At 35.0% G+C, this 14,787-nt stretch overlaps 1 protein-coding gene across 1 annotated transcript; it reads left to right on the top strand.

Moving 5' to 3' along the window:
* The first annotated feature begins 1,117 nt into the window (after nt 1-1,117).
* On the top strand, nt 1,118-10,969 carry LOC148599825 (uncharacterized). The gene is made up of 3 exons (XM_088559381.1): nt 1,118-1,607; nt 2,792-2,907; nt 8,731-10,969. Exons 1-3 carry the CDS (start codon nt 1,206-1,208, stop codon nt 10,505-10,507), a joined length of 2,295 nt encoding a protein of 764 aa, XP_088415507.1. The 5' UTR covers nt 1,118-1,205; the 3' UTR covers nt 10,508-10,969.
* The last annotated feature ends 3,818 nt before the right edge of the window (nt 10,970-14,787 follow it).

Raw genomic sequence — 14,787 nt, 5'->3', positions numbered from 1 at the left:
ACAGTTGAACTTTATCGGATAAAGTACATGCATAAGGAAATGGAAACATGCTTCTCAGAAAGATGAATTAGACTTATAAAAAGTAGGAAAACGATAACTCAAACTTAATTGCTAAAAAGAGTGTGACTTGCATGTCGGTTTGAATTTGGAATTTTGATTTATTTCAAAATTATAACTTTTGCACTATCAAGCTTTATCTCGAATGTCTCGGTCATTACGATCCATAGAGCAAAACAATTTTATACCTACGAGCAATACTAGTATGCAGTTATAAGTTTGCAACTAAGGGAGGGTCCAATGGTGGATCCGGGACCGGGGATCGGAACCCCCTTTTATTGAAAACTTTTGTTAATCTCTTTCAAAATTTATGTAAAAATGCGCAGATAACAACCTGCAACCCCCTTTTTCTTGAATCACTCTGGACTCTCTTTTCAAAATGGCTGCCATGACTCACCACTGGGACATTGGTTATTTTCACTTTACTATGGTCAAAACTATTTTCCCACTATAATACTTTTGAGAATAGCATATAATCTGTTCTTCTCTGTACCCGAGCAAAACCATGCATGCATGATTAATTTCATATAAGACCCAAAAAATTCGGGTTTGTGACAATAGGACCAGGTGTTGTTCATTCGTATTTTTTTTTGCGATGATTTAGACTGTTGCCTTTTTTTCACACTTTAGCCTACCTAATATAATCAAATAACTTCCTCTGGATATAAAGCTACTAGATCAACATTAGTCGTAATAATGCATATTGAGCACGCCCTTAGCCGAAGTCAGATATATGTATATACTGAATGCAAAATTAACGATTATTGTCTATGTTATTGTAACGAACAAGAAATTATCAATCATTTTTTGTTTATTTATAAATCAATTATAATGATATGTACAATAAAAAGACGTTTTTATTACAGCTTGCGTAATGATCATGTCACGTAATAAATGCATTTGATATTTTATGTCTTTTGATTAAAATATGAAAAAAGTATGTAAATTACATTTGAGTTATGAATAGGTCACAAGGACTTCACTAAAATTGTTAAGAAATCGGTTTGTATGTTATTTGAGACCGTTGTCGGACATCGCAAGGATAAATGTTGGTGTCTCTATTTTTTAACATTGTTTATTCTTTTCATTTTTACAAAGGTGCACTTTATTCTTTCTGATTTGTTTAAATTGTTGCTTTGTTTTTTCAGATGTGCATTGCGTTTTTCATATCCATATGTATAGGCGCAGTCTCGGGAGTTATCGAGCCCATCCCTTTACCGGACAGCTTGGAGGAATGTATCAATTATAAGGTAGACCAAAATAAAGGATCAGGTGTCCCGCTTCATGTTATTCAAAACCTGTGTCTTGGTAAATTTATTACTTTCGAGACACCACATTCATGGGTTAGAAATTTGACAAACGAGGAACACAACTATGTTAAATCTCTTCACCGGAAGATCATTTCAGAATCAGAGGGACCATTTCATTCTCGTCATCGATTCAAAAGGGATACTTTATTTCCGAAAAGAATACGTCGAGAAGTCCGTGCAGCTCCTTTCAAACAATGGGATGACTATAGACAGGCTGTTCGACGCTTGAAATTTCAAGAGGTAAATTATTAAAAAAAACTAATACATACGTTTTGTCATAGACTAGATATACCTTTTAGCAAAAAGTTGACCCTTTGTCTTTCAAAATGGTTAGGAAGTCTGTTCCCCCCCCCCCCAAAAAAAATCAAATATCAAAGTTAACGCCCTATCATCACGAATTCTTTATATAATTTAAAACATTTCAAAGAAACATGATCAAAACTCTCTCACATTAGTTAATATACCAAAGTCTGACCATAAAGTTACATACGTCATCGTTGTTTGTTGACATCTTTTATATGCCATTATTTCGTAATTTTATCACAGAAACTTTTTTTTAACAAGAGCATTAGAAAATGCAGTATAAAGGAAAGCATCCGAACTTACTGTCCGACTAATTAATACGACTGAAATTATATGAATTGATCAAATATTATTGATATATTCCCCGAAGTTGTTCTGTACGTAATAAATTTACGGGAACCCCACTCCAGATCCGGGTATTGCCAAATGTTTATGCTACTTCTATCTTGGATCACTGCGTCGCCCCAATCTGGTATCGGAACTTACTGGTATTGGAAATTAATTATTCAACTACGTTGTTTTTTGACTATGACGTTGCGCACGGTAATGATACCAATATTCAAATAAACTAAAATCTTACACCATGCACAAGTTAAATAGGCTTTTCACATTTTAACGTCCATAACAAAAATGTATGAAGCTGCATAGCGAGATAACTTATAAGAAATAATAACATATACCGAAATCGGAATGGTACTAATAACGTGCGCAACGTCTTTAGTAATAAGTGTCTGTAAAAAAATCAGGACGTAAGTGAAACATGGTATGAAAAAATCCACCATATTGAAAGTTTAATTTGACTACTTGCACTATCATAATCAAGGGAAAAAAAAGATTTTCATATCATTTTGGTAAATGGAGTTATAATTTCATTGAGCTGCACTGAAAATGAACATTTCGAGGGCAGACAACTCTGTCAAAAACCACAATTTTTCACATTCTATTGAAAAATTTCTGAGCAAAATCCAGTGATGCAAGGATCAAACAATGATATTTTTAGAGAATGAAATCATATTGTTAGATCGGTGGAGTTTTGACATGCATGTTTCTGATGTTCTTATTGTTCCTGATTCTTACAAGAACCTATACTTAATAATGCTGTTATATACTTTTGCTTTCAGATAGGCCCAAGCGGAAGGAGTCGATATGACACTATAGCTGATATCCACATGACCGCTATCAACTCATCACATTTTGGTCCAAACTTTCTGCCGTGGCACCGTCTTTACTTGCTGACGTAAGTTTCATATATAACTTCCGATGGAAACTGATATTTCGTCTATTTACGTACATTTACAACACTTAGTCGAATAATTTTTATCAACCAGATTTTTCGTTCAAAACAAGCCTTGCGTGAATATTACGAACAGCTTAGTTAAATACTACTTTTGTGTGATACCATATACATGTACTAGTATGGCGTTAACAATCGAGTTGGCATGAACGTTTAACCGTACCAGTGCAAATGGTCAATATAATTTAAATAGAGTTACATTGCTCTTTCACACCTTGTATTTGTTTCTGTATGTTCATTTCAATCGCTGTGTGTTTTTCATCATTGCTGTGTTCGCTTCACTTCTATTCTTAAGATTCGAGTCTAGAATACACAGCGTTAGTATTACATTTCTGCTTTCTTGATTTCAAATCTTAATGCTAGAGAAAAAAAGTCAACTTGGTAAAAATTGTTATCATATAACACTATTTATTTTATTTGTTATAAAGTAACTTTTAGTACAAGTTCGCCTTTGAATTACACAGACGATATATTCAAGTTCATATTTTTCAATTTTCTCAGTAGTGTAAGTACATTTGTATATCTCAATCGCAACTTCTCGGTCAATCTCGTTGATTCCGAGCATTGCCGGGATTGGCCGAGGATGTACCAATCCCAATATATCTGTGATCCGAGAACCAATTACAGCAATGCAAGAGATTTGAGAAGTGGAGGAAAATGATTTGTTTTATAGTGACTTATAGTGAAAAATGTGACGGAAAATATTTTTTCAATAAAATAACATTTTTCAATGATTTACTAAAGTTAAATTATAAGGAATGACTATAATATTTTCAGTCTATTTGAAATGACCTCAGTGCCTTGATGCACACTTAAAAATAACACGAGTACTACTCAAGTTACTTAGTGTGCCCCACGTGATTTAGGTTATTTCTTCATACACCCCCTCCCTAAAAAAATATGGCAGTCATTTCTTTAAATAGCTCACTGGCCTAAATTTGTATTTGATTTTTAGCATTATTTAAATTGGACTATATCGCCAAGTGCATATTTGTACCGTGTAAAGTAAATGCATCATGAATTTAATCATAGGAAAAGAGAAGAACAAAAATGATATAAACTTATTATTTGCTGACTGTTCATACTCAAAATCCACAAAAATTCTGAAAATTTGCGATATTTTGTGGTTATCCAACAGGTGTACTTACGTACCCATTCACAGGTCACCATAAAGGTGGATATTTCGTACCAAATTGTCGTTTTTTATTATGACGATAAGCCAGATATGCTAATAAAACTGTTACAATGTGTTCATCATTATGATCTCTGACTTTAACTGGTTTACTTGTATACACGTATTTATACGTATGTGTCAGTTAAGGTCAATAAGGTAATGCCACATCTTATTTGAATATTTTTTGTCAGTCGGAGCGCCGCGTTCGGTGGAGGTAGAAAAGTAGTCATTTTTTTGTCCACGGGAAAGATCAGTCCGTCACCGATTCTTTCGCGGTGGCACTAGTATCGTCTTGGCAGTTGATCTTTGATTACATCGTGCGGCTCTGATAGTTGTGTTGTTATGTCATAAATCATGATAATTTAGATTCATATAAACCGACTTGTATAAGAAAACATATTTTTCGAAGTCACTGACATTCTGTCAACATTTTTCTATGCCCACTTTCTTTAAAATTTACTTGGATAGTCAGGCGCTTCGTCGGCGAGAGTTAAGGAAAAAAATATTGTGGGTTAATACCACTCTCCGAAATAACTGACACAATTGCATCCCCGGGATTGTTTTTACAAAGTACGACCATAAATAGGACGGCAAGATGTGTATGTAGTCTCTCGATTCCAGAAACACCCATCATAACTCTATTTAACTCCTAACATGACCGAAATATTACTAAGATTTTGACGGCCGTTTTGACGGCTTGGCACAATGGACGAGCTCATTTTTTTCTTTGATGTAGATCAGACAACTGAATGTTGACAGTAGTATCTTTGGTATTTAACTGGTTTCCATCTTCCTTTGTACACAAAAGGTGGATATTTGAGATTCTGTTGGCTGACGTGTATACTCTATTCCAACAAATATACAGGCTCATTTAATACCATAGAAATCCAGGACAAAACATTCAGCTTGTAATTATTTTATTTTGCTAATATATTTCTGGTGTTATTGCCGTTTTACTAAAATGTTTTATGTACATGAACATGCATTAACATACTATTTCAAATCAAATCTGACAGATGGGATTATTGTAATTACATTTTTTCAGAAAAAGTAGCTATGTGTTGGCTGTTTTTCATCAATGGTGAGAACTCAAAATCACTCACTCAAACCAGCGATGGTCATACTATAAAAAAGGGTCCAGCTACACTGTTCGTGAACTGGCATGAAAAAAAAACTGGTCATAGAACTGTTCACCCATTAATAATATATATCACAGAGTAATCAAGGTAACCAAGGTAACAGCGGTTATAGAAAAGGATAAGGAAATACAAGTATATTTTTACATTTGTATACCATCACAATCTGAATATATTATTAGTTATTTTCATTAAACAACCAGTTTAAATAGAACATAAAATTAACAGAAGTAAGCTATAAGAAAAAAAAACCACCTGTCAAAAAGTTGTAGATTTTTTTATTTCAAGATATTTTAAACAACACTTCACCACTTATAAATATGCATGTGTAATCATTTGTTAAAACAATGAAATTACAAATGTATTGAAGTCGCGTGTATAAAAATTCAATACTTGCCATGATGTATTTCCTCGTTTGTAACATGAATATTTAAGAACAAGATAAAACAAAAGTTAATTTAAGGAAATTATTAGCATCTCCAATTTTAAATTGAAAAGAAGCAGTCGTAGTTCGCTGAGGTTCCACATGCTAATATTTGATACAGATTCATGGTTGTATTTTCGGCTTTAGAACAGAAATCTGTGTCAGTTTGTTTTTGTTAATCACACAAGTCCATATCTTAAGTTTCTGACATTGAGACACTTTTTATCATGTATGAATGCTGAATGCTGTATTTCAAATACAAATGTACATGTATGCACAAGTCAACCTTAATTATTTATGGTTTTTTTTTTTACATCTATGTGGTCTTTGACAATCTGAGGTTACTGGTACTGGTGCTACATGCCAACATATCAGAATAATTGTTGAAGAGTAGCTATCCCTCTCACAAAGAGAATTCACTTTCCTGCAAGAATAAACATACTCTGTCAAAATTTTTCACCAATTTGACAGTTATACATTATATTTTATATGGAACTAATATATTTTGATATCTTGTATTTATTACAAATATGGACCTACATTGGCAGGAACAAATATCCAAGAAAGTCCTTTACAGAAAATTATTTCCCTTTCTTATGCACTACCTTCAGAAATATGATTTTCATATATCAATTGTAATGCAGACCTAGCTTTCAAAAAATATTAGACGGTTGTTTAATAATTAAACTGATCAAAACAACCAGCGTTTTTAAGGGATTCATAGAGATCACCGCAAAAGACCCCCCCACCCACCACACACACCCCAAATTTATAAAGAAGAAATAAATGTTCACGTCGATTTGTCCTTCAAGAGTAAAAAAAATATGATTGATTCGAGAATGAATTACGAGAAAGGAAGCTGATTATGATAGCGAAAAAAAAAGTCATGAAACACATGATGAGCTATTGGGCTTTGGGCTTGGTATCAATTGTACTTCACATTCACAGCATGTATCTTTCTTCATAGCTTCAAATCGTTTGTAACATCGTCTAGAGGACCCAAAAATCAGCCTGCTTAATGTTCGTCAATCATATTGAAGGCGTGGAATAAACCATTACTTCACCTTTGCTTTGCAATCGCTGCAAAACAGCCGCAAAATGTCGATTTTTTCCCCCTCAACTTTCATATTTTCAACCACTTTATTTACTACGCTTCACATGGAATGATGGGTAATATTTGGTATATTTGGTCTTTGTCCCTGGATTACATTCTTTTGATTACCGCTATAACCTTGGTTCCCTTGATTACTCTTTAGAAAACTCTGCGTCATCCCTATCATAAAATCACATTATTGACCAATCCGAAGGCAGGAGATGCAATTGTGTCAATTAAATATAGCCCAGGGGTATTCCAAACTTGAAAGAAAATAATCACGCTCCCCCCCTTTTTGAAATGATCGTCCCGACAAATCGTTGCACCTTTAGGTTCAGTTTTTGCTCTAAAACATATCTTAAGTCTTTGAAAAACATTTATTTTCAAATAATTTAGCGATTAACTCTGTGAAAAGTGTGTATTTTATGCTTTTTTAGCAAGCATGTTCACTTCCGGTTTCTTTACAACGAAACCCAAAACGAAAATTACATTATCTCCCCTTTCCCCCGTGACCAATAAGTGGAACTCTCCTGTCAACGCGGCATTCCCATTGTGTGTGATCTTATAGAGACTGGTTGACCCATCAATATCTTCACTTTATAGGAGCGGGCTATTTGACGTAGATCGACCTCTATAGTGTCGCTTTTTACCCCTTGACCTTAAGGACGCTTTTCTATGGAAACGCAAGTCACCTGATCGCAATTCTGTTTCCCGATTGGCCAAATACTGATACCGTAGTGGCGTTAAAAAAAACGGTATCGAAAGCTTGAAAAAGCGTTCAAAAACTGTATCGAAAATTTGAATTGCGTGTCATGTGTTATTTTCTTGACAGAACTGTAGAAACTGTAGAAGTAATATTTTACTGCGTCAGCCATCTTTTTTTTTTTTAAAGATAATACTTGTTCTTATTATACTTGGTGAAAGCGTTTTTCTAACCAAGTCGTTCAAAGTACCAGTCTTTCTAAAAAGCATGCAGAAGGTGATTTGTGCATGTTAAAAACCCACCGAATTCAGTCGTATTTCTTGACTGTTCAGAAACAGTTACTGATCACATAATCAGTCTTAATTTTCCATTAGGTTGTTGCGCTTTTGAGAGAAAAATCATATAGATTGTACATGAAATTTGCGCTTTGGAAGAGTTATCATTCTTGATTTGGCTTCATTTGGTTGATTTCAGTGGGAGATGAATGATTTTCTTAAAAGCGCTGATCTGAATGCAGAAAAAATTGTTGTCATGTGAAAGTGTAGCATATGTAGACTGAAAAAGCATCGTTTGTTTGGTGGGGTTTTCTTCACCATGAATCACTTTACTATTGACAATGTCTGAATTTTATGTGGACTGGTACTTAATTGATCACGGGAAAACCAAAAGCGGATCCATGGGTTTTATGACCCCTTTTGAAATTTATTTTTTTCCATTTGTTTAAATATTTAAAAATTCTCAGAAGGCAATAAAGCCTTATACAAAATCAAGCAAATTCGTTATGTAGCATTGTATTAAAACACAAGTATTTTTACACATACATTATGTAAAGGGCCGCAATCGAAATACGGAATGCCCTTTTTCCTTCTTACAACAGAAAAATAGAATTTTCTACGGGTGCCATCCAGGAGAATTTAAGTAACTATCGTATATTTGTGTTTAATATATTGTGGTATTTCTACCTAAACAGTCATAAGTATTTCAAAATGTACGGAAGCTCCATTAGTGCCATGTTTTGTTATAATTTTAAATCATAATAATCATATTAACGACTTACTATCTGGTTATAATGATTAATTAACTCGACATAATGACTTGGTAACTTGTTATAAAAACTTGTTAGACTTTTCTGTTTTACTTTTCTTCAGTGATATAAGAAGCAATATCATAATTCTTCGTTTTATTTTTTTCAGTGATATAAGGAGCAATATCATAAATTCTTCGTTTTATTTTTAGCTTTGAGACAGCTTTAGGAGTACCTATTCCGTACTGGGATTCAACGATTGATTATGAACTACCAGATCCTACAAAATCTATCATGTGGAGCGCTAAATATTTTGGAAACGGATTCGGAAAAGTAAAAACTGGTCCATTTGCTCATTTCCAGACTCCTGCTGGTCCTCTGATTCGTAATATTGGTAGTGACGGATCATTGTTCAACAAAAGAGACGTGAACTTAATCTTCACCAAAAGTCATCTGAAAAAAATTTCGGAACCAACAGCTGAAGAAAAGGTAAGCTTTGAGGGTCAGCACAACTCAGTCCACAATTGGGTCGATGGGCAGATGAACACTCAAGAATTTAGTCCTCATGATCCATTGTTTTGGACTCACCATTCTTTCGTCGATTACATATGGGAACTTTTTAGAAAAACTCAACGAACGAGAGGAGTAGATCCGGTTTTTGACAATCCGGAGCCACCAGAAAACGTCACTTTTCAGGCTGCAAAAGACCCATCTGTTGGCCTAGCACCCTTTTATAACAGCGATGGATACTCAAATCGGGTCGCCAATATGGTGATTTATGAACCTCATCCAGAATGCCCAAATTGTGGTGACAGTCCTGATCTTGTATGCGATCACGTTAAAAGGATTTGTATAAGCGTATTGAGAAATCCGCATGAGTATGCCGGAAATCGCGAGGATGCACAGGAAATTGCAGACAGAATGATTGAAGCAACAACAGGAAGGCGACGACGGGTATTTTCAGAGTATGTAAAAGACGAAAGGGTCAGAGGAGATTCTTTGACACTAAGAAAGAAAATAGCAGTCGCAAGAGCACTACAGAGGGGATCGTCTTCGATAAGTAACAGGGAGTTAAACGACCTGTTTAGTGGTGATCAAGAAGAAACTCTAAGTAGAAACTTTCCAACTATTCCGACTACCCAAAACAAAGAAGCCATTAGCTATTCGCCATTGAACATGGATTTCGGAAATCTACTTCCGGCACCGACAGTGGATGTTATATATGGACCATTACAGCTAGAGTCAATTATGGTGTACCCAGAATCTCCAAACCCACAGTACTTTACAGCAGCACATCCCCAGCCACAATTTCCGGTAACATTTACGCCTTTTAATCCGTATATGACTGATATGCGTACTAGAGGGGATTCAATGACGACTCATTACTTTCGTACAAAGAGAAGTGTGCCAGAGAACTTATCTTTGAACGAGAAAACCAACACGGGGTGGAAACCTTCACTCGAAAATACGTTTTTCTTGGACGGTAAAACCAAGCTTGATTCCTGGGCATTAATACCAGTAAAGGTTATTTACAAAAACGCATCAAATTCAGAAATTAATAGAATTTCTAAAATTGCAGATCTTCAATCGACTTTGGGAGAACAACGCCAAAACTGTGCTCATGAACAAAACAATAGAATAAAAATTTACGTGCAATCTTATGGCCTAAATTATTATGGGAAATACAAAGACTCAATGACTTATCAGAGACAACAATCCGCAAAAAATCTAATTGGTGTAAAGAAACCTACGACCAAAGCAGTTGAAACATTTGTATCAGCCTATGATTCATGTGGGAACACGTGTCATACGCTTTGCCTTATTCCTGGCATCTTACCTCCGGTCTACAAAACTTGCACAGGCGCAGTCAGTATAAGTAACAAAGAACCTTTAATGTATGAAGACATTTTCGCTGCTAACCAAAACAAGCCAGGACTCAAATACTCCAAAGACAATCCAGTTTCTATTATTTTTGTATGTGAAGTTTAAAAAAAGTCCCCCAAAATGTGATAAATGTTTTAATTCATTTTTGACTACTGCACCCGGAAGTCAGATACATGAAGCTCAAGAGGCCTGCATGTCTGCGTTTGAAAAGGAAGTAATTTAGGACGATGGGTCCCTGACAGAATTTTTTTAAAATAAAATTGATGAGCCAAACACAGTAGACACTCTTAAAGGTTGTGCGATTATTTTCAAACAAGAACTTTCGAAATTATTTCCTTGTGGTTTACGGATTTAATCTCCAAAGCAGGTGTAGAATAGGAAGACGTCTATAGAAGTTTCATTTATTAGGGATGAAAAACGTAACATCCCAGAGAACGGACCTGTGTTATTGTGGTTTTTTGTTGTGTTTGAATATAATGGAAGATAAGTTGATGTAGTGCTACATCTTAAAATGTGTTTTTTTGATCAACAAAGTTCATTCTGTTTATTATAAACATATAACCATTTCTTAACCAAAAGCTACTAACAAGCAATCAGTTGATACATAAGTAACAATCCAAAAAACAAAAACAAAACAAAAAAAAATGAATAACAAAAACAAAAAAAGACCACAATCAATTAAATTCTGAGTTAGCCTATACGATAAACAGATTAATAGAACATGACAAAATACAGAAACACGTTATTTATGAAATGCAAGTCCAATGAAAATTTGGAGACTTAGCTCTAACAATTTATATAGATTCCCAACTTGAAATAGCAATCTATTTACTATCTAGTTTGAAATGTAAGTATTTTTAACCATTTTTTGCCCGCATTCCTCCCATTGAGCGCGTAGAAACTTGCTGTATAGGCCGTTAGTATGGAACGCCGTAGCGGCCTTTTGTGATATAAATTTTCTAACTTCTGACGCGAGTTGGTTACAGCGTTCCACGCATAAACTTCATAACCTTGTTTATTAAGCTTTTTAGTTAACGCATTTCATAAAGTGGGAAAACTTATTATCAAATACACGTTTATTTTAATTTATTTACGATCTCCTACATAGTATCCTTAATATTTACATCAATCAAACCGCGAACCAGTGTAGTGAAAGTGCGATTTCGTAAAACGGATAAGTTTATTTAAAGTTCGTCTGAAGAATTTGTCTTTTGAGCTAGAATGTGTGTTTTCTAATTATTCCTATTACAACGATCAATTATGCCAATTAAAAAAATAGAACAAACAAAAACAATACAAAACAAAATTTAAAAATTAAAACGAACAAAAATCAAACAATTCAGCATTCAATAAAATAAATGTATTTAAGATAGAATATACAAGAATAAAATAAAAAATAAAACTGCAAAGTTTTACATATAACCTGAATAAAATTACTTAAAAAAAAGAGATTCAGAAACTTTTTTAATCATGCATTAAGCTAGTCAAGAATATTGTTAATGTGATATTCAATCAAATCTTCCAACAATTTTACTGTGTTTTTCCGACGCAGTCGGTATAGTTTCGCTTTTTACCCTTTGACCTTAAAGACGCCCATCTATGGAAAGTCACATGATCGCAATTCTGTTTCCCGATAGGCCAAATGCTGATAACTTAATGGCGTTCGAAAAAAAAAACTGTATCGAAATTGCGTGCCATGTGTTATTTCCTGAATGAAAGTACAATTATAAGTAAAAAGAACAAAATTTTACCGCCTCCGCTATCTCTTTTTTAAGATAGCACTTGTTCCTTATTCATACCAAAACACCGTACTTTCTTTACGTTCACGCGCAAAATCTCTGAGGTTTTTCGCGTTTTGAATATAGCTGAAGAAGATTTCAACCCGGGTATTCACTACTAGTCTTGGAGATCCCAAGCTCCATGCAGTGGCAGACGTTCGTCTCCTCTCTTACTAACCGTAATCTGGTTCCCTGGTCAATATCATAAGCAACCCTTAGATCGCAAAAATATAGACTCAGGTCACCAACGATGGATATGCACAATATACAATGTACGAGTAAATTGGCGCTTATGAAATATCTAAATTAACTTAATCATTGTTCATTTGTATCGGAAGATGATATAAGTAATTAGAAAAAATATTTTAACGTATTTCTTATAAATTTGTATGTCAGAACGTATAAAGTAAATGAAATAACGTCATATTCGCTCAACCAATCATGAGACAGAAGACGTCACTGGTTATCCGGGGTTATATTAGAGAGAGACTTGTGGAACGGAAATGTTACCCGAGCTTCCAGGTTATTACTAACCGCTGCAGACAAACCTTTCGAAATTCTCATACATTATTCAAATAAAATGTCGTTTGACGTTCGGATAACGTCGCGTAAAATCATTCACTTTTTCGCAACTGCAAGATTTTTACAATTACTGAGAAGCAGAGGTCCTTTTCACAAAAAAAATCGTAAGTGTAAAATTTGTCGTAAGTTATGATGTCATAATAGAGTTAAATATCGTGACGTCACAACTTACGACTAATTTTACTCTAACGATTTTTTGTGAAAAGGGCTGCAGAATTTCTGGCTGCAGTGTCTGGAGTGAATTTCGAACGTTAGACGCTGTTTGGAGCTTGAACGTTCCATGTGGTAGAATAGGACAGGTGTCACTTACATGCATCAACGCAACAAACAAATAAATAATATATATCTTTTTCAAAATTCAACAAAACAACAATATAAACAAGAAACATAGATATATACACGGAAATATATCGAAAATTAGTGGTTAGTTTTGCTGTCTTCGGTACCAAAACATTTCAAAGATGTGTAAGGTAGAATTTCAGAGGATGTTTAAAATGTGTATTCAAAGTGTGTCTGAAATGTTCGATATTTTATGATAACTTCCAATTACATCCCCAGGTATTTCAGTTTCTAGTAAAGCTGGACTTTTCTCATCCTGATGAAACTGACACGTATTGACATCATTGTCCAAAATATCGCTAACAGAAGAAATTCCTCCCAATCGGTCGTAGCTTGAACGCCTTGAACATAAGGTGACGTCGGAAAAGGCGGGCGTATTTGATGGGAAGCTTTCGATTGAAAATCTACTTCCGTTTGGCATATATTTTACAACTGAAGTTGTCGTCCGATGGTGTGGCATTTCCGGTATGTAGTACAACGAAAGTGAGGACTTTTTGCACCGCTCGACTACTTTCGGTGACGTTTTCCCTGGACTTGTCGGTCTAGATCCACATTGGTAGAAGAATAAAAATCGCGTTGAACTCGAGACTTTTCTTGGGGTTTGAACAGTTACGTGTATTCCGTCATCAGAACGCGACTTCGACCTAGTTGATTGCACGCGAGTACGATTTGAAGAGCTTGCTCTGGAGCTACGAACGTTCTTCGATTTTGAGTATACTTCATTCAATTTTTCATCACCTCGAGCAGTTTTGTCATAAAAACCATTTTTCGAAGGACCTCGGGAGTTGTCAGTTTTATCTGCTGTTTTCGTTCCTTTAGGTTGTTGTTCCGAGACGTTCAGCGCACATTTTGAGATTACAGTATCGTGCAAGCTTTGTTCTTCATTTTTGCGTGGATGAACAGTCAACTGACCGGAGTCGCACGATTTCTTTCTTGCTCTTTCTTTTTCATACGAAGGTGTCTCGTCATAGTCAGAGATACTTTCTATAACTATGGAATCCTCGGACTTCGCCTCTAATTCAACTTTTTCTTTCGTTTCAAATATCGTATCGATCGCATTATCATGTGAGCTTTGTCTTGTGGTATTGTCCAGAAATGCTTCATTCTGGCATTTATTTGATGAAGTTCCGGTCAAACTCGATTTACCCTGGGCTGATTTCAAACTTCCCACTGACAGTCGTGAATTTTTTCGTACTTTATCGGCGTGAAATTCGTCAAGAAAAACGTCGTCACCATTTGTGATGGCAGAATTTTGAAACGATTCTTCGTTTAATGTCGATAAACACGCTAATCTAGGATACATCGGATTCAAATTTGCCCGATCGAGCGAAAGTCGTCCGGGATCTGTACTGTTCGGTCCACGGTAAAATGACGTTCGCTTCAAAAACTTGTCTATGAACAAGGTGATTTTGTCTCTTTTCTCCTTGTGCAAAATTCCTTCACCAATGGCATGAAAAATACACATAAAAACTTTCAAATATATAAGAGCAATGTTAAATGTCATACTTGTTTTTATGACACATCTACATATTTCCATTATACTCACTGGTATAGTTGATACAAGAAAACAGGTTACCATGGTAAAAACTGATTTCTGGATTTTCAAGCCTCTTTGGAAGTTGTCGTTTCCGTTGAACTGGGTCATAGGAACGTTTACTATGGAACAATTACGTGAATGAAGTGGAG

The sequence above is a fragment of the Perna viridis genome, chromosome 13 (genome assembly GCF_037379345.1).
Source record: "Perna viridis isolate PV_CMFRI_1.1 ecotype Kerala chromosome 13, ASM3737934v1, whole genome shotgun sequence".
Lineage (NCBI taxonomy): Eukaryota > Metazoa > Mollusca > Bivalvia > Mytilida > Mytilidae > Perna > Perna viridis.
Note: the sequence above shows the minus strand (reverse complement) of the source record. Positions and strands in the feature narration are given on the sequence as shown.